Source organism: Corythoichthys intestinalis, chromosome 4 (genome assembly GCF_030265065.1).
Source record: "Corythoichthys intestinalis isolate RoL2023-P3 chromosome 4, ASM3026506v1, whole genome shotgun sequence".
NCBI lineage: Eukaryota > Metazoa > Chordata > Actinopteri > Syngnathiformes > Syngnathidae > Corythoichthys > Corythoichthys intestinalis.
This window is the reverse complement of record NC_080398.1, coordinates 46,306,114-46,327,906: the sequence shown is the minus strand read 5'-3', so window position 1 is coordinate 46,327,906 and position 21,793 is coordinate 46,306,114. Positions and strand designations below refer to the sequence as shown.

At 39.0% G+C, this 21,793-nt stretch overlaps 1 protein-coding gene across 1 annotated transcript in view; it reads right to left on the bottom strand.

Annotated features, from left to right (window-relative positions):
- Positions 1-8,480, bottom strand: part of nkd2b (NKD inhibitor of WNT signaling pathway 2b) — a 66,830-nt gene extending 58,350 nt beyond the window's left edge. Inside the window, exons 1-3 of the mRNA XM_057834141.1 lie at positions 8,162-8,480; positions 8,049-8,075; positions 7,876-7,967 (exon numbers count right to left, since the gene is read on the bottom strand). Of these exons, the coding sequence (XP_057690124.1) occupies positions 7,876-7,967; positions 8,049-8,075; positions 8,162-8,186 (144 nt within the window). The 5' untranslated portion in view covers positions 8,187-8,480. The remainder of the gene's footprint in view (positions 1-7,875; positions 7,968-8,048; positions 8,076-8,161) is intronic.
- Between the last annotated feature and the right edge of the window lie 13,313 nt (positions 8,481-21,793).

The window sequence follows — 21,793 nt, the reverse complement described above, 5'->3', positions numbered from 1 at the left end:
CATCGTTCAAACACCCACACAACTGGCTCTAAGTGTCCGATCGCGGGTGGAAAACACAACAACAACAGAAAAGATTATACACACAGGCGTTGCCTCTGTAGAGATATTTTAAAAGCATAAACAATGAACGTAGGTTCGCAGCCGTGTTTCTCTCTCGCTAACTCACCCACTCACTCAGAGCTACATAGCTGTCCGTCTTCTTCTGGCGTGTGAGCGCTCTTCACGTAAACAAGTGCGAGTGCGCCCCCACGTGGGCGTGAAAGCGCCACAAACTAAAAGCATGCATTTCAATATAAAAAAAAGTAAATAATACAACTGAACACACATTTCCAAAGGCAGAACGCAAACGTGGCCATAACTATTGAGAGTTATTCCGATAACTATAGCATAAAGAACATGCTAACAAGTTTACCAAACCATCAGTGTCAACTCCAAAACACCAAAATAACATGTGAAATGATATCATAATTAGGCATGTGCCGGTATGATATTTTGACGGTCCGATAACCGTGAGCAAAAATACCGCGGTTTCACGGTATCACGGTATTGCAATTATAGCTCCCAAAAATTTTGAGATGTATGGGTTAAAAAAAAAAACTTTTTTCCATTGAACAGGATTTTTTTTCCCAGACCATGGTTGCAAATTGGAACGTGAATATATTGTTGAAATAAATAAATTATCAATTAAAAAATATTTTAAATAAAATTAAAATTAATAAAACTTATAGATTATACTCACAGCCACAGCTCAAGTTGCTCAAGATTAGAGCAAGAACAAAATAATTTCTATAAAAAAGTAAAAACACTTCTGAATAAAAAAAATTAAAAATTTATTCTGCATGACTTTTTTTTTGAGGGTCAAAGTTTCGCCATTTTCAGCCACTGTGTCAACTCTAGTCTACATGATGTCATGCCTTTGTGTTAAAAAGAACATAAAGAATTCATAAGTTAGTTAAAAATGTATAAGTTAGTTAAAATGTCAATATTGTTGTGGAATGGTTTCATCTAAAAAAAAAAATTAAAACATTGGGAGTGAGACCTCACCTTGATCCAGTGAACGTGGATTTGTGCAAGATCATCTTTCTCAATTTGCGATCTTTGACGCTATCACTTTTTCCCCTTCATTCAAGCGAATCAAGCTTGTTTTCTCACTCTGCGGCTGTCACACTCAACGAAGCTGCTCTCCCAGCTAAGCCTAGGCTAACATTCATCTTTGTAAGCTTAGTTTGTATATTGAATTTGAAAGGAAAATGTATGTTTTGTTTTTGGCGAACTTTTTCCATGATGCTAATCTGTTGAAGCTACTCACATGGAAAGATCTAAGTGTACAACAATTTTAATGTATTCATTTTGTATATTACACTTAACACGATTTAAGAGCTCAATAAATTGAAGAACAGTACGCCTTATGTTTGGAGTATTTGTTTTTGGGTTAGCTGGCTGTTAAGCCTATAGCGTCACTTTCACAAACAGCAACAAACGGGAGGGGGTGAGCGCTGCTGTGCCAAGCCGCTTCTGGCTGCATTATTGACACAAAAAAAATAGCAAATACGTACTACGGTCTGACGGAAAATTTTAGTGGTTTTGAAACCGCGACGTTTTCACACCACGGTAAACCGTGAAACCGGTAACTGGCACATGCCTAATCATAATGTGTTAATAATTTCACCCTCAGCCAAAATATGAAAAAAAAAAAACGCGACTAATAGTCCGAAAAATACGGTATATATTTCACCGGTAAAAAAAAAAAAAATGGAATTTCAAGTGTACATAGCATAATCTACAGAATATAGTCTATTTAACCTCTTCAGATCTAAGCATGCTGCTAAAGGACATGACAAGATCGCTTCTCTAAACCAATAAATAACCGGAATTTAGTTGCTATTGCCACTTCTGGGAGATGATTGGATGAAACTTTAACAATCGAAATCAAATCATGAGGTTTAGCACACCCTCTTAGCTATTTTTGGCTCTTTGAAAATGGCTGACCAAAGGCAACTTCAAAAAGGATAACGTAAAGTCCTCATTTCTCTTCAAAAACACATTAACATTAAAAATAGCAAATAAAAGCATGAGATATCTCTGACCCAAAAAATTGCACTTTGTTCTAGTATTTGAGCAGAGTAAAAATCAGACCAGATTTTTTTTCTTTGAGAATCAGAAAGGGGTCTGAAGGGGTCAATATAGTCATATTACTCTGTTCACTCCATATACAAAATCTGCACATGGCTCCTTAATATGCTCATTTATGCACGTAACTTTGACTGTGATAGGCATGAGTTGACATGAGTTGACACTTTTCTTGAAGCACCTTCAGGAGATATGCTGCATTCATGTATGTCGGGAGACCTGTGTTCCCAATTTGGAAAATCGTCCTGATGTGTTGTAAAGATGTAATGGGGGGGGATGGTTGCTACAAAGAAAAGTAGCCTATTTTAATACTCCTTAATACTCTTTTTTTTTTTTACTCCAACAAGACATGAATGCAGCACCAATATTGTGGTGTGTGTGTCAATCATACAGTCGACGGTGCAAATTACATCTTCCCACCTGCTTTACAGGTTAGTGCCAGATAAACTGCCCATTCTTGTTGCTTGTTGTTAGATTTTACCTCTGTGTTAATGTTTGGTTGGTTGTTTGGTACTTATGAATTATGAATTTAAAAGGTTCACTCTTCACGTACCAGGCAATTAACTGCAGTAAACTACCGTGGTCGCAAATTTAAGTAGCAGATTAGCTGCCGTCTTTTAGCTAACTGGCTATAAATACAATGACAATTAAATGCAATTTGAGTGAGAGGCTCTCACTCAAAAGCTTTGTCTAATATTTTGTTAATATGATATGTGGTATTTGAAATGTATCAATACTGATGCTATTTATTGCTAATTGTTTATATGACCAAAATGAATAGAATCAATCTGTATTAATTAATTGCCTATCTTTGGGATATAACTTGTAACAATTTTGTATGTGTGCTCATCATAATTTCCAGATGTTTTACACGCACTTTATTTGTTACTGCAGTCCCTGTAATATGTAACAAGGTGTATAATTTTTATTTATATTGGACTCAAACAGTATGACTCTTGAAAATGGATATTAGAAGGTTATTTGCTCACAGCAAGGATACATCAGCAAGGAGGAATGAGGGAGGTAAGCTAGGTAACCCACCTAGGCAACATAAACCATGTTTAGGTCATCACCTACTAGTTGAGAAACACTGATTAATTGCATAACACTTACAGTGATATATCCCCATTTCTGTCCAGACAAAGTAAAGCAGCAGAGTATAGGAAGAGGTGAAGGAGAGATGTTGAAGTTGATGAGCATGAGCACAGGTGAATTGACAATCAACAAGGGATGTCCAAATTTTGATTTTGAATATTGATGGCTGAAAAAAAAAAAAATTGTCACTTTTTTTTTTTTTTACAGAAACTTGTATCTGGGTTCGATTATATATAATTTAAAGGGCTATTTCTGACTTTTTATTAAAGATAAGTGCTAAAAAAAAACTTTTCATCACCATCAAGGTTGCGTTTATGGTGCTGACTCATGATAATCACTTGCAAATCGATTGCCAAGAGCAATTAAAAAAAAAAAAACATCACATGAACACTTTTTTTCACAGCTGGAACCTCTAAACTCAAAAGCCCTTGAGATCATTAATTTAAAATATGCCTCGGTCACAGGGACTATTGCTCCATTTGTCCCAAAAGGAGGGAGAAGAATATACAGTAGACGAGAAATGATTTTAAATAGGTGGACTCGTCACATCCAAGGCAGTTAGCCATGTCCGGACTCAGCATACACATACACTTGTTACCAAAGGTCAATTGTTGGCATTTTTCTAGCATTTTAGTAAAAACCACTTTTGACAATTGAATGTCAGTTTAAAATGTTACCAAAAACAAGGGCTGAAACTGTAGAACTAATAATTAGATTACCAAAAAATATCCAAGCAAAATGTCTGCCTCATAGCTTGCAGTGTTTTTTTTTCTTCACAAAGACTAATAGGTTACAGCAGACTCACACACAATTCAATGTGCAAACAATTTGGCCATTAGGCCTGCACAATATCATTTGAACATTGCCATCGTGATGTGCGCATGCACAATAGTGCCATTGCAGGATGTGCGGTTGTTTTTTGTTTTGTTTTTTAACATGTAAACTTTTGTTTTGCTTCATAAAAGCAGCAAATGTGCAGAGACATGACCTCCTGGATCGCTATATATTATACAGCAATCTTCATCATTTACAGATGAACCCCCTTAGTCTGTATTATATGAAAAGAATGTAGTTATGCTGAGTCAACCAAAGTCTTTCTAAACAGAGCCATTCAAGTCATCTGGCAAAAATTCTTCTAGTTTTAATATCTAAATATTATATTGCGATATATCGCAACCCCCCCCCAAAAAAATCACAATGTCAATTTGTTCCCAATATCATTCAGCCCTACTGGCGACAGTGGTAAGCCAGGAGGAAAAAGTGCTTAAACAACAGAATATCTTAAGTTTGGTATCGTTTCACATTTAAAAAAAACCTTGTAGAATTTAGTATATAATATAAAATAATAATAATAATAATAAATGAATAAAATAGTATTTTCCGCACTATAAGACGCATCGTCTATAAGGTGCACCTTCAATTAATGTTAATTAATTATTTTAAAACTGTTTTCATAAATAGGGCGCACCATATTATAAGGCGTAGTTCTAGTTGTCGTAGTTATGCTTGCATTATGCATCCACTAGATCAGTCTTTTTCAACTCCAATATCGCTTGTTTTTTGTTGTTGTTTTTTTTTACATCGTCGGGCGTAGTTGCAGTAGGAAGGAAGGAATAGGTAGAAAGTTCTCAGTTGTGTGCAGATGAGTGAGGTACTGCTCGTTGCGTTCAAAAACTGCTCTGATTTCTAGCCATCAGCCACCTTGCTGTCCTTGACAATGTGGACCCCAGCAAGTCTACTGTACATCATTTGATTAGACTCGTCAAGTGTCGATATACACGAAAGTGCCCTTTTGCTGAGGACAACAAGGTGGCTGATGGCTGGAAATCTGAGCAGTTGTTGAACGCAACACGAGCCAACAGCGCCATGGTGCCAAGCAAGTTCAAACGCAATCTCAAAACAAACACCCATCGCTTCAAACTATGGACTATTTTGTTCGCCTTTGTGAAAACACAGAGAAATGAGCAACTTTTTTTTTTTTTTTTTAACTACAAAGGTAAATGAGAAAGCCCTCAAAGCCAGTTCGCTTTCTGCTGAACTTGTTGCTAAATCCAAAAAGTCCCACACTGTGGCAGGGACATTAATACTACCTGTCTGCAAAGCCATTGTCAGTGAGATGCTCCGCCCTAATGCGGTTAAAGACATTGCTAAACTCCCCCTGGCTGATAATTCTGTGCTTTTCAAGCCTAACTGCTATAACAAATAAAAACAGAGAGACAGAGAGCTGTTGAAAAAGATTCCTGCCAGGATATCAGCTTTGTATTCGTCTTAAGAGAAAAACAAGTTGCATACTGAGTAAGTACAAATACTGAGAAATTATTTTATAATTTAATATACTGTACGAAAGTAATTTTGGAAAATTTTTCGTTTGTGGTGCGCCGCGAGATTTTTTCCAAATGTAAAAATGTGCCGTGACTCAGAAAGGTTGAAAAACACTGCACTAGATAGAGCTGCGCTAAAGAGAATGCCATGCCATGATTAACCAATATTAATCAATATATAAGGTGCATTGAATTATAAAGCGCACTGTCGGCTTTTGAAAAAATTAGAGGCTTTTAGGTGCGCCTTATAGTGTGGAGAATACGGCACATGACCACTACAACATACAGTATCTAGGATTGCCAACCCAAGTTATGTTAGCTGATTTAACATAGCTTACAACTGCTAGATAGAAAGTATTGCAATGTAAATGCAAGTACTCAAAAGAAGACAGCCACCGAGGCACATTTAAAAATCAGATTTGAAAAGATTACAATTGGACTGTTTATACTACATGAAAATATCAGATAGTGTACTTGTCGCACATCAGCAAAGAAATCATATTTGACCTGTGGTGTGAACATAGCCCAAGATTCACAACATACCTGACTGGAGACCAACCATGCTGCTTGCTTCGAAGTCAAGAAAGAGAACGTAACACTACAGTACACTGTTAAATCTCAGTCAAACAGTTTTTAAATTAAAATATGAATAATTTAAGCATTGACTTTAACATAAACTTTGTTTCATTTTTGCATGCAGTAAATGAGTTTGAAAAGAAAAAAATAACAAATACCTCTAATATAGGGTCTGAAGTCCCGATTGAGCTATCCTAGCTCATTAAACAGTTGTGTAATGTATAAATGTATATGAATTTTAAATATATTTGTTTAATTCTCTAGTTTGTTGGTTTCACGTGACAGCTGACATGCTTAAAGACTGAAAAGGTTGCTGAATATGCAGTGGTGGCTGCAAGGAGGGAATGGAAAAGCATGGAAAAAGGATTATTCTCATTTTACCACCTACATTATAGTACTCATGGTCACATACAGCATATACAGTATGATGGCATTTTCAGCCATGTTGTCTCACTTGGTCCAATTCAAGTTTTTAAAAACAATACGCATAGGTATTTAGTTCTGGGTCTTTAATGATGTAAGTGACTAAGGTTAGCAAATAAATCAGAGCAGGGAATATTATGGGCGTGCGGGTGGGAAGCACCTACTAATAAAAGCCTCATGCCTTTGGTGCTTTCCCTCTAGGGGGAGTGTGAACTCCAACACCCCTTTAATTTGCCACCAGTGGGCGGATAATAAACCTGATTTAATCTATAACTCTTGCACTATTACAACCACTCACATCACCTACTGTAAGTACTCTGTGTAAATTTCAAATAGGTTGTGGACAACTCAAAAGGATTTAAAGTGCTGCCGTATAATGCTGCTGATTTGGCGCAGTTTTACAGAATAGGACGCATTGAAGAGGGGAAAAAACACAAGCCAGAGTTATGATGCCAGCAGCCACAAGAGCAAACTTTACACACTTCACGCCAAAGAAAACTCTACCTTTCCATCCACTGTGTGTGTGCGTGTGGCTTTCATATCCTATCCAGAGACGATTGGCTATAATCGCAGTACTGTTGTGTCAGGAACCCAAAGTGTCAGAAAGAACAAGACGCTTTGTGCGGGCCTTCACGCAAGCTCGTCAATACACTTTGCCTTCTCCTTGTAAGTCAAGAAGTGCTCATCTCCTCTTTCAAGGTGAGGAGATGAGGGGCATCACGGCTTCAAGCAGTCAACTTTGAAGTGCTTGACACGCTCATCCCATCAGCAAACACACCCACGCTCATGTATCCAGCTGCCAATTTGCCGATTTAACCAAGTTCACAGTTTAAGAACCAAATATGAGTTTAATCCAGTAAACAAATCTCTAAAATATACTCCATACACAATATAAATTTAAAGAACATAGAGGACATCAATTATGAAAATAAATAAACAATCATAAATTATTAATAAATAAAAATTGTGCCTTTCACAATTACTGTTACTAATAGCAGGGCCTGATAAACTTGAACCCACAACCAATCTTGGGGCCCAAACCTATGTTTGGGGGGAAAACTGTTTTAACGCATTGGATAACAACAAGTGTGACACCATGGCATGAAAGCAACAGACAGACAGCAACAACTTATACTAATAAATAAATAGAATTAATAACATTGGGTACAAGCTTTCGGTGAAATTTTTCAATTTGTTGTCCTCTGTATCTCAGAATCATGTTATAGGTTATTCAAATAGAATGGACTTTTTTGACACATGATGTAGAGTGCTTTGGATGGTACTTTCGACAGATGGATTCGATAGATAGTTGATAAAATATCCACTGTACCTGCATGCTCTTCAATTTGTGATCCATTCCTCCATAGCGTTCAGATTCGTCCAATCCCCTCCGCAAGAAAGCGTTCACAACAAAACTGTCCCCTGACACATACAAGGTAATTGCCAGCATGAACTACAGCATCATTAATAAACGGTCTCCATGCACTTGTACATTAGACTCACCTTCTGGATTCTCTCTGCGCTTGCAGGCTTCGGAGCACGCGAAACAGAGATTGTAGTTAGTACATGAACAATAAAAGCTGTACGTTTAAACAAAACGTTAAAACATGCTTTACCGTGCTTAGATTGTAGTTTGCCCATGCTTGGTTCCCGCGTCTCTTGATCAATAAAGCGGTACCGCGTAATCCGAAGAGCCTCAACTCAGCATGGTCACATTGTGCTGCGGCCAAACTCCAACTTCATCCGAAGTCCGACAATAATTCGTCTCGTTCATGGAGGAAGTACCGAGTGTACTAGAAATAACACGGCCAAGTCGTCCAAAGTGATGGTGGAAAACCTTTTAGTAGCGCGCCCCTTCTGTCGCTTCACCTCCGTTCGACTGGAAGTGGTGAGCGGATGGGAAGAAAACCCACCGACACGCTCCACTTGTGTCAAGTAAGAAGTCAGAGCAGATACCTACATCCGGTTAAGTTTTTAAAAACAAAAGCATCAATTTGGCCTGGGAAGAAGATTAAAAAATAAAGTTGAACACAACAATATATCTGTACTGTATTTAGATTAAAAAAAAAAAAAAAAGTTCAATCAGACCATGAATTCGCTTATATGCATTTGCTATAATTTTGAAGATAACGTTAACCCAACTTTTTAGGGATTTCAAACTCAAATTCATAGCTAGCAAAAAAAAAAACAAAGTATGTATTTGTAAATTTTTTGCAACTTTTCATGCATTTTGTGCGCTTATTTTAAAGTGCCTGTGACACTCACACACAAAAAAAACATGTTTATTTCATTTTACACGCCAGTGTGGGGGGGGGGGGGGGGCAAAAAAAAAAAAAAAAAGCTACAATGCTCAAGTAGATCGAAATCCAGCGTAGGGCTACTGTACCTTAAAACATGTTTTGTTTTCTCCTTGGGATAACTGTTGTTGTGATTTGGTCTAAACAAATAAAAGTTGATTTGACTTTGACTTAGAACACATCCATAACTGAACAGTATGGACATGCTGGTGACAATGTTTTTTTTTTTTTTAGGTAACGTATTGTGGTTCCTCGGTTTTATTATTATAATTATTAATTATTTGTTCCGCAGCCCCTTTGAGCTCAATTTGACCCCCTTAGAATGCTTCAAAATGCACCAAAATCGGCAGGCAGGTCGAGACAGGTGCAATCTTTGATACCGTGTAAAGACAAATTCCAAATACACTACAGTATGTAGCGCCCCCTAGCTGTCATTCTTTGTCCCGCCGATGCTTTGACCCTTACTTTGTCCCCCTCAGAATGCTTCAAAACTCACCAAACTCAACAGCCAGGTGAACACCAGTGAAAACTTTGATAAAATGTAAAAAAAAAAAAAATAAATAAATCAAAAATATGCGTAAATGTGTGTAGCGCCCCCTAGGAACAAAACCAACATTTCATTTCATTTTTGTTTTTTTTGTCAGGTGAAAGAGGAGGTAACAACGCAAAGGTTAAAACTTATGTGATGTGCGTGGAAGCGATCGATATATTTATTCAAATTTTTGAATCCCTCACCATTAAAATGAGTGACTTCCAGCTCGAGTCTCAGGTTGAGGAAGAAGGCAAATGTGACGTCAGCCGAGTGACCATCTCACAATACAGCCATCAATGCAGCATGCAGAAGGACTGCGGATTCTACAACGCATCAGCTAATTAATTAATTTGTTTATCTATTTTATTTTGCGTCATACCAGCCCAATGTGCTGCAGGCTTTTGTTGCCACACTAGGAAGAGTGGTGTGAAGCTTTTTGGATTTCCAAAAGATCTTTGTTCACCGCGATGAGCAAAAAAAGTCTGTACACATTTAACACAGTTACATGTTGCCTAGAGCAATAAAAACACAAAGCAATTTAGTTGTTTTTGACAATTTTGTTCTTGACGCATGATAGCTATTCGTTTTAAGAAAACGGCAAATCTAAAACATGACGATGTTGATGAATTTTTTGCAATTTGATTGAGGATAATGACATTGAAATCAATCAATCAATCAATCAATCAATCAAATTATCCAGATAGATTCATTGTTTCACCCCTAAAAAGAACACGAGAAAACAAATTTGAAAATAAATGCAGCAGTGGTATGTTTTCCTTAAATATGTAACATTAATTATTTTTGTTTATCCAACTTTTCCATCTTTCTGGAAGTTTCCAAGTTCCAGGAAAGCTTTATTTTACAAGACAATCAACCATCTCAGATGACTGCATAATTCTGTATTGAATGCTAACAATTTTTGGGGGGTGGCTAAAATTAAGTATTGTTTCAGTGAGTTTTCCCTAAAATTTTTGTTGTCATACCTTTCAGCAAATGTCATAGGGTTCATCTGAGCGATTTTTTTTTAAAGGATCCGTCAGAAGAAGGTTATAAAAAATGTCAAAGATATGAAATACATCATGGAACACAGTGTAGACAGTCAACATCAAGAATAGAATAGATTGACCAAGAACCAATGTCCCTCCCAAAATGACTAAACAACAAAAAGATGACGCCAAGAGCAGTGACATCAACGAAGTGACAGGAATTTCTGGTTGTCTGGTTGTTGTGATGATTGTTTCATACAGTTGACAATAACCCTCTTCACATCGGGGGTATGGAAGAGGGTGGAAAGATGGAACCTGTATTTAGCAAAAAAAAAAAAAAAAAAATAGACTTCATAATGTATTGACGGGACACTAGGTGCGGAGCCAATTGATAGGGGGCCTATCTCTGTCAAAGCTGACCGAGTGGAAGCACAGACAGAGAGCTTTTTCTGTTGCAAATTCTTTTGAAAACATGCTTAAATCCCTGAATTCTTTATAGATATGGACGTAAAACACTCTCGATTCTTAGTTTAAAGCAAAAAAAAAAAAAAAAAAAAAAAAAAAAAAACTGTGCAGTTAGCATTTATTATACGTAAATATTGCAACGTGTAATGCCAATGCTGTAGCGGCAAATTTCTCCTATTTTTTTCGACAATGTTTCAAAATGCATGCATGGTACGAAAAATATAATAATTACCTTGAATCCTTAAATAAATCACCAATGAGACAATCCTTCGTGTTTATATGCAGTGCAGCTTTCATACTTTTTCAACCTAAATACGGCGTTAGATCGCTGCATGTGACTGACTGCTAGTAAATGAAGCGGAGTGTTGGACGGCCCCCTTCAGGAAGGTGTGACGCAGTAAATGGGGAATGTGTCATCTCAATACATTATGAAGTCTATGATCCAAGCTTGACTACATTTAGGAAAAACAAACTTTCCACAAATGGTTAAGTGAAAATGTGCTATGTATTGACAACAATAAGGTTAAACTTTATGGTCATGATTACAAAAAGCATGCAATACTAGTCATACCCAAAGAAACACAATAATTTCAGTGAAGTGTGGTGGTGGCACCATCAGGACCTGGGATGTTTAATTTTGTTGATTCTGGGATTATGAACAGTTCCAAATAGCAGTCAGAGTCAATGGAAAACGTTTCTTCTGCTAAAAGTAAAAACCGCTCAAGGTAAAGTCTTCTAGAACATCTACTAAACTTTCTTAATTAATGATTTTATCAGCAAACATAACCTTGACATGTTGTTCCTAACAGAAACTTGGTAAAATCAAGATAAGAGTTCGACAGTTCTGATTGAGGCAACCCCCACAAACTTCAATTTCTTTAGTGCGCCAAGAACCCATAAGAAAGGAGGTGGGGTTGCCAGTCTGATCAGGGACAGTTTTCAATGCACGAATATTTCATGTGGTCAGTTTGATTCCTTTGAATATATTGTCATTCAGCTAAAAAGCCCTTGCAGAGCTGCCGTGGTAAAAATTTACAGACCACCGAAGTATAACACAATGTTTTTTGATGAGCTTACCAAAATACTGTCTTCCGTCTGCATGGACTTTGATTGTGTTGTTTTAGTGGGTGACTTTAACATTCATGTTGATAATCCTGAAGAAGGATGTGCTAGAGAGCTTTTAAATATTTTGGATACATTTGGTTTATCTCAGCATGTCACAGTTCCAACACATAACAGAGGGCACATACTGGACTTAATAATATCCAAAGGTCTTAACATCTCTGAGGTCACAGTGAATGATGTTGCGCTGTCTGATCACTACTGCATTATGTTTAAAATGACCACCCCTGTCCATCCTCTGAAAAGGGAAACAGAGGTGATTAGGAAGCGTTACATAAGTGATAACACATGTGCGTTATTCACACAGGCCTATGCCTCATCATTAACCTCTACAATAGCTCCAGTGGAAGAACTTGTAAATAGTTTCAGTTCCAGTGTGATGACTGTAATGGACACTATTGCCCCGATTAAGACAAAAACTTTGTCAAGAAAGAAGAGGTCACCCTGGAGAAATGCCATACTAGCTATAAAACAAAAACAAGTTTGTAGACGAGCAGAACGCAGATAGCGACAAAACAAACTCCTAGTTTTTCATGATATCTACAAAGAGAGTCTTCGCAAATACAACCAGGAACTGAAAAATGCTAGACAATCATATTTTTCAGAGATCATTAGTAGAAACACCAACAATACTCGCACACTATTTTCTGTTGTTGACAAACTGACAAACCCACAAGCATCAATACCTCAGGAATTGGCATCTGAGGTGTCCTGTAATAATTTCGCAGCATTCTTTACACACAAAGTACTAAAGATTAGACAGACTGTGTGCAACTCCGGATTAACAAATGTTACACTAAACACCTCCCAAAATGTCCCCCACGTCAACATTAGACAGTTTAGCCTCCTGGACTATGCCACTTTAACAGAAATTGTGTCGAAATTAAAGCCCACAACATGCTGCCTTGACATCCTTCCTTCAAACTTTTTCAAAACTTTTTCATTGCATAGCCCCAGACATACTTCAGATTATAAATATTTCCCTCCAAACAGGAGTTTCCTCAGACTTTAAAACCTCTCCTAAAAAAACCTAATCTGGATGCCTCAACCATTAGTAATTACAGGCCAATATCAAATCTGACATTCCTGGGGAAAATGATCGAAAGGGTTGTGTTTGAACAGATCCAGACTTTTATGATGCAAAACAATCTTTTTAACTCATTTCAGTCTGGATTTCGGCCACAGCACAGCACCGAGACCGTGCTTATCAAAGTCCTAAATGATATTCGTTGGAATACCGATGCTGGCAAATCATCTGTTCTGCTACTATTGGATCTCAGCGCTGCATTTGACACGGTTGATCACAACATACTACTCAGCAGATTGGAACAGTGTGTAGGGCTTACTGACACTATTCTTCAGTGGTTCACATCCTATTTACATGATAGAGATTTCTTTGTGTCAATTGGAAACTATCAGTCAGAACGAACCAAATTCACGTGTGGAGTCCCTCAAGGGTCAATTCTTGGACCACTCTTATTTAACATCTATATGCTTCCGTTAGCTCAGATAATGGAACAGTATGACATCTCCTATCACGCCTATGCAGATGACACGCAACTGTACATTTCTGTGTCCCCACATGATTATAGTCCCTTAGTCTCCCTGAGTAAATGCATTCGTCAAATCAATGAATGGATGTGCCAGAATTTTCTCCAGTTAAATGTAGAGAAGACAGAGGTGATCATTTTTGGGCCAAAAAAGGAAAGGTCAAAGATAAGCAGCCAACTTAGCACAATGTCACTTACAGCTACAAATCAAGTCAGAAACCTTGGCGTAATTATTGACTCAGACCTAAAATTTGATAGCCATCTAAAGTCCGTCACTAAATCCGCTTATTACCACCTAAAAAATATAACCAGAATTAAGGGGCTTCTGACTCAACAAGACATGGAAAAACTTATGCATGCATTCATTTTCAGCAGATTGGACTACTGCAACGGTATATTTACAGGTCTTGATAAAAAATCAGTCAGGAAGCTGCAGCTAGTACAGAATGCTGCAGCCAGAGTCCTCACAAATACAAGGAAGCTGGACCACATTACACCGGTTTTGAAATCACTACACTGGCTTCCAGTGAGTCAAAGGATAGACTATAAAATACTACTGCTCGTCTACAAAACACTTAATGGCCTTGGACCAAAATACATGCTTGACTTGTTAGATTCCTATGAGACATCTAGACCCCTAAGGTCGTCTGGAACGGGTCTTCTGCATGTTCCAAGAACAAGAACCAAGCAGGGTGAGGCAGCATTTAGTTATTATGCTCCTCACCTCTGGAACAAGTTACCCGAACGTCTGAAGTATGCTCAAACTGTTAGCTCCTTTAAATCAGGGCTAAAAACGCTTTTGTTTGGCACTGCATATCCATAACTGTCTATATATTTCAACCTACCTGCCTTCTATTCCTCTTGTGCTTATCTCCATTGCTGATTTCAATGATTATTATTATTAGTAGTTTTTGCTTTATTTTTATTTTATTTTTTTTAATTTATTTTTATTCTGTGATTAAATGCGATCATTTGTCTTGGTTTTTACGTTGTGTTGATTTAAATGTGATTTTTATGGTCTTCATGTGATGTAAAGCACTTTGAATTGCCTTGTGTTGAATTGTGCTATATAAATAAATTTGCCTCGCCTTGCCTAAACTTCATTTGGGGTTAATCAAAAGCACAATCACGTCATCACAGATGTAAGAGTGAGCGTGTTGTGTGATGGCATATTCTCAGTTATTTTTATTGCTCCTTTTGAGAAGAATATTTACTCTAATCTTTATGTTTCAAAAATGTGATATTTGGATAGGAATGTGGACGCTTTTCTGTTTTTATTGCAGCTCTATATAATCTTTAATGTATTTTCTCACTGTTAAATAAAGTATTAAATGGTTAATTACAATGTAGAAGTTGTATAACAAAACCAGGCAAAGATCAGATCAATTGTTTTCCCTTTAGATTGTTATTTGTTTACAAAAAATTTTTGGGGAGTTTAAGAAGCTTACAGCACATGTGTGAAAGATAAATTGTTGTTTGTAGAGAACCTGGAAGAACTTGCTGTACTTTGAACGTTCCTCTCTTCAAAGGCTGCTCCACACTTTTATGGTTTGTTTCTATTGGCGGGTATTAAAATAGTCTGGCTGCAGAACACACGTGTCCGAATGTTATGACTATGTAAGGTCCACTGCTTTTTGCTTTTTTTTTTCCTCCACATGAACTCATTAATGGGTATTTTGTACACGCCACAGTTCTGCAGATTAGATTCTATATTAGTGAAGATGGTTGCGCTACATGGCACTATATACAGGTAGAAAACATTTTTTGACATTTCCAGGTTAGCCTACTCGTGAACTGTATAAGAGTAGTGCATCAGTATAAGAGTAGTCATCATTCAGCATGAGATAGCAGGAAATTGTGTTTTGATGTCATTTTATTGTTTTATTTATGGCGCAGAAGTGTTATACATTTAAATAGGTATCTGCTGTTCCCTACATTTTACTAATACATTAGTGTACTCTCATGATATACTAGTGTGCATTCTGACCTACATACACATTGGTTGTAAAGTAAAGAAGTGCTTTTTAAGTTAGGGGTTGTCAAACATACTGCATAGATGGAAATAAACAGATATGTAATACTCCATGACTAACCATCTACATATCTATCTGTATATGTATCTAGCTACAGTATAGATTTTTTTTTTTTAAATACTTTAAGTTTTACTAAGCCATACTTTTTACTTTTACTTGAGTAGATTTGCCAAGGAAAAACACTACTCTTACTCCGCAATTTTGGATTACACTAGTCATTACATTCTTTCTCTTTATTCTACATATAGAATTTTACTTTTTTTTTTTGTTTTGCGCCAGAGATGCCAACAGTGGCGGTCTCGGTTTCAGGAATGAGGCGTCACAACAATAACCATGACTCCATCATACCAATCAGAGGTAACAATGTTTTTTCTCCACTAGAGGGCACTTGTGCTCTTTGAACAGGCGATGCTTTAATTAAAGTGTTGTTCAAGTCTGAATTCAATGATTTTTGTGGCCAAATTTGGTCATGTCATAGGCTATAGTACAGTATAACAGTTCGAATAGAGGAAGTTGTGTTGAGGGAGAAAAAAAATACTCATATTAAAAAAAATTTAAAAAAAAATCAGACATTGTAAGCAGTTACAATGTTACTCATTACTTGAGTATTCTTTTCAACAACTACTACTTTTTTTACTTGTACTTGAGTAACTTTTTGGATGACTAGTTTTACTACAGTAATGTTATCTAGAAGTAATGCTACTCTTACCTGAGTAAAATCTTTGGCTACTCTACCCACATCTATGTACATATGTATCTAACGGTCTATCGTTAATGCAAGGGCGTCGGTTTGCCTAGGGACGGTAGGGACATAAGACTAGCAACTTTTCAGGATGCTCAAATTGTCCCCACCAACTTTTAAGCAACCTTATTTGCATTATATAAGGAGTTCAGTTATTTAAGTAATTTAGATTGTCTTACCATATGTTGTAAGGATATAATTGACCCTACCACTATTGAATGAATTATTTTCATTATGTTCCAACTAACAGTTCATTTAATCCTTTTCGCTTGCTGAATGTGCCGTTCCATTTTTTCCCCTCAAACGCACGATTGAATGGTTGATGACTTGCATTGCACACATTTGTTTAAAATGTATTTATTTTATACATTATTTATTATAAAATATTTTTATTAGGAGCTTATGCAGACTTTTCTTTTCAGATAATTGTATATTAGTCCTAATCGAGGTAAAACATATATATATATATATATATATATATATATATACATACAGTGACTGAATGAATAATAAATATAATTCATTACCTTCGTTTTATGGCTGGGTTGAAACAAAAGCGGTTGTGCGACGTCTGTAAACGGGGGTTTTAAGGGTAAAACGGACAAATTAAAAATAGTTCGGGGGCTTAATGTCCCATGAATCTGCTCTGGCAGCATATAGACATATTGTTCTATCAAACACAACAGTTGTTTTATTTTAAAATACAGCAGTTTCTTTTAAAGAGGGGTGCAAGAGCAGAAAATGCTTTTTCAGTCGTCTGTGTTTTCCGCCACATACATACATATACATACATACATATACATATATATATACATACATACATATATATATATTAGCTGGCTGGGCTTGTGAAAAAAAGCAGTATAGTGTTTTACTTAAAGGTTTCATTTTAATTTTTGTTCTACCCTGACTTTTTATTTTCAATTATATTTATTCATTTAGACAGAAAATGTTGAGGGATCTTAAGACAAATGTTTTTTTTGTTTTTTTTGCATTCCTGGATAATTAAGATAATTAACACATTTGTATTTTTTCTGTATGTTAATATAATTTATGTTCATAAATTGCAAAATAAATTTGCAAATAAAATCCTGAAACTTATTCTGGAAGTTTTTAAAGTGTGTCTTTAGGTTTTTGAAAACAAAGGTTTCAATCGAACAGTGTGGCACCTGACCCAATACACAAGAAAGTTAGCATCTGTCAACAGATTTATTTTGCATTGATCATTTTGTCTATCAATTAATTAGGTTCATATTCGTGAGAAATGTAGCCCAGACTTATGGGCAAAAAGTGTACATGCAGGTTATACGGTTATATCATCCCTACCAATGTTGAGACCAAACCTACGTCCTTGCGTTTATGAGATTGAAATACATACTGATATATCTCAAATTTGTATCCTAATCAACTGTCTTGCCATAGCGCGGGGCAGATAGCCAGAACACATCTTAACACCAATTAAACATAACTATTTCAGTGTGCGCACTTAATAGAAATTGGAAATTAAAGCAATTGAATTAAACTGGATATTTATTCATTTTTCACTTGCTGACGTGCATCATTTCCACTATCACCAATAGTTAAAAACTTGTGTATATACAGTCATGTTTTCCTGCATAGCAGTTCATGTCACTACACAGTATTTACTTTTCCAACTTCTCCATACACTAAAAAAAAAAAAAAAAAAAAAAAAAAAAAAATCAATTTTAATTTTCACTAAGACATAACGAGTAGAACCATTTTACATATGACAAGAAAGAAGCCCGTGGAACGCAAACACAATTCAATTGGGTCCTCAAGTTTGAGAATACTGATTTAAGAACTTGGGATCACTGTCTCAGTAATGAAATCATAGGCCATGGAATGGACAACTGTCCATCTTGACTAATTCAACAGTGCAGCTCACTATACTGATCTATTCCACTTTCTTTGCAAGAGAATGTACTGGATGATGCCAATAGAAGCTCTCAGATAAGAATACTTTCACATGTGTTTCTGCCGCTCGGATGAGAGTACCATTTGCATATCTTATTGATGTCACCTTTCACTCATCCTGCCTCACCTAATTATTGCCTTCTATTCATGTAGCCAGGCTCACTGGATGCAGGCTGCATCCTTTTTGCGTGTCTCGCTTCCCTCTGCTACGTCAGACACTTTCCTTGAAGGGATCACAAACATTAAGGAATGCGTCAGAAATTGCAAGGGGAAGGTAACTTGGCAAATGAAGCAGGATATTAAACCTATCCAGGACATCTTTGGAGCAGTATCGTGCACATTTATATCCAAATTTATGAATCTTCCACATCAAACTTAAAAGGGTTAGGCAGCATTCCTCTTCTGACAAAGTCAACAAAGGCCCAGTTGTCCAATGTCTCCAAAAGATTATCTTGACCGATTATCCTGTGGTGTTAGAATATTTTTCTGATAATTTTAAATGTTACTTTTTAAATAATTTACAATCACTAACTCTGTTTGCACGACTACATTTTATAAATAGTTAAACCTCAACCCTGTGAAATTGTTCCAAAGTGGGAGGTTCACATGATTATAGATAATTTTAACAGCATGTGAAACTTCCAACTCTTTTTCAAATTGTTACCCTAATAGCAAAAATTCAGAGCATTGCATCAAACATTGTTGTACTTTACATCATCTTTGAGATGGCACATTTACACACATCTCCATCCAAGGTCACCCAGACTCTGTGCCCCAGCTGTACCTCGAAAATGTCATTTATCTGTGACTGTGCGTCTCCAACATTTTACCATGTGTACAAATTGCTGACCACTCTCCAGGACTTAGCAGACTACACACGGATGCATTTTAAATTTTAGTGAGACAATTAAAATAACTTAGATAAGGTTACAAAGGAAAACATTAGAGATGTCCCGATCGATCGACATCCCGATCGATCGGGTTCCATCACGTCATTTTCAAAGTATCGGAATCGGCAAAAAAATATCAGCCAAGCCTTTTTTAAATATATAAATTAAATCGTTTTCTAATTGTATTTAACGTCACAGACATATGTTACACTCATCCAGAGTCTTTAGTTTAGGCTTAAGGTAGGGTTATCAAATTTATCCTCATAACGGCGACAATTAATTTTTTTTTTTTTTTTAAATGTGTCACCCCCCCAAGAGTCATCACCTTATCGTGGTGGAGGGGTTTGCGTGTCCCAATGATCCTAGGAGCTATGTTGTCTGGGGCTTCAAGCCCCTGGTAGGGTCACCCATGGCAAACAGGTCCTAGGTGAGAGGCCAGACAAAGTATGGCTCAAAAAGACCCCTTATGATGAGCAACATTAATGAACCCCAGTTTCCCTTGCCCGGACGCGGGTTACCGGGGCCTCCCTCTGGAGCCAGGCCTGGAGGTGGGGCTCGAAGGCAAGCGTCTGGTGGCCGGGCCTCTCCCCATGGGGCCCGGCCGGGCTCAGCCCGAAAAGGCAACGTGGGTTCCCCTTCCCATGGGCTCACCACCTGTGGGAGGGGCCAAAGGGGTCGGGTGCGTAGGGAGTTGGGCGGCAGCCAAAGGCGGGGGCCTTGGCGGTCCGACCCCCAGCTGCTGAAGCTAACTCTTGGGACATGGAATGTCACCTCTCTGGCAGGGAAGGAGCCTGAGCTGGTGTGTGAGGCAGAGAAGTTCCGACTAGATATAGTCGGACTCTCCTCCACACACAGCTTGGGTTCTGGTACCAATCCTCTCGAGAGGGGTTGGACTCTCTTCCACTCTGGAGTTGCCCATGGTGAGAGGCGCCGGGCAGGTGTGGGCATACTTATTGCCCCCCGGCTTGGCGCCTGTACGTTGGGGTTTACCCCGGTAGACGAGAGGGTAGCCTCCCTCCGCCTTCGGGTGGGGGGACTGGTTCTAACTGTTGTTTGCGCTTATGCACCGAACAGCAGTTCAGAATACCCACCCTTTTTGGAGTCCTTGGAGGGTGTGCTAGAGGGCGCCCCCTCTGGGGACTCCCTCGTTCTACTGGGGGACTTCAACGCTCACGTGGGCAATGACAGTGAGACCTGGAGGGGCGTGATTGGGAGGAACGGCCCCCCCGATCAGAACCCGAGTGGTGTTCTGTTATTGGACTTCTGTGCTCGTCACGGTTTGTCTATAACGAACACCATGTTCAAACATAGGGGTGTCCATATGTGCACTTGGCACCAGGACACCCTAGGCCGCAGTTCGATGATCGACTTCGTAATCGTGTCATCGGACTTGCGGCCGCATGTTTTGGACACTCGGGTGAAGAGAGGGGCGGAGCTGTCAACTGATCACCACCTGGTGGTGTGTTGGCTCCGATGGCGGGGGAAGATGCTGGCCAGACCTGGCAGGCCCAAACGTATTGTGAGGGTCTGCTGGGAACGTCTGGCAGAATCCCCTGTCAGAAAGAGTTTCAACACCCACCTCCGGCAGAACTTCTCCCTTGTCCCCGGGGGAGATGGGGGACATTGAGTCCGAGTGGGCCATGTTCCGCACCTCCATTGTTGAGGCGGCTGATCAGAGCTGTGGCCGTAAGGTGGTTGGTGCCTGTGCCGGCAATCCCCCAACCCGCTGTTGGACACCAGCGGTAAGGGATGCCGTCAAGCTGAAGAAGGAGGCCTATCAGGCCTTTTTGGCCTGTGGGACTCCGGAGGCAGCTGACAGGTACCGGCTGGCCAAGCGGACTGCGGCCTCGGCAGTCGCCGAGGCAAAAACTCGGACATGGGAGGAGTTCGGTGAGGCCATGGAAAACGACTTCCGGACGGCTTTGAGGAAATTCTGGTCAACCATCCGGCGTCTGAGGAGAGGAAAGCAGTGCACCATTAACACTGTGTATAGTGAAGATGGTGTACTGCTGACCTCGACTTGGGACGTCGTGAGTCGGTGGGGAGAATACTTCGAAGCCCTCCTCAATTCCACCGACACGCCTTCCTTTGAGGAAGCAGAGTCTGGGGACTCTGAGGTGGGCTCTTCGATCTCTGGGGTTGAAGTCACTGAGGCGGTTGGCAAGCTCCTCGGTGGCAAGGCCCCGGGGGTGGATGAGATCCGCCCGGAGTTCCTAAAGGCTCTGGATGTTGTAGGGCTGTCATGGCTGACACGCCTCTACAACATCACGTGGACATCGGGGACAGTGCCTCTGGATTGGCAGACCGGGGTGGTGGTCCCCCTTTTTAAAAAGGCGGACCGGAGGGTGTGTTCCAATTATAGAGGAATCACACTCCTCAGCCTCCCCGGTAAAGTCTATTCAGGGGTGCTGGAGAGGAGGGTCCGTCGGGAAGTCGAATCTCGGATTCAGGAGGAGCAGTGTGGTTTTCGTCCCTGCCGTGGAACAGTGGACCAGCTCTACACCCTCAGCAGGGTCCTCGAGGGTGCATGGGAGTTCGCCCAACCAGTCTACATGTGTTTTGTGGATTTGGAGAAGGCGTTCGACCGTGTGCCTAGGGGAATCCTGTGGAGGGTGCTCCGGGAGTACGGGGTACCGAGCCCCTTGGTAAGGGCTGTTCGGTCCCTGTACGATCGGTGTCAGAGTCTGGTCCGCATT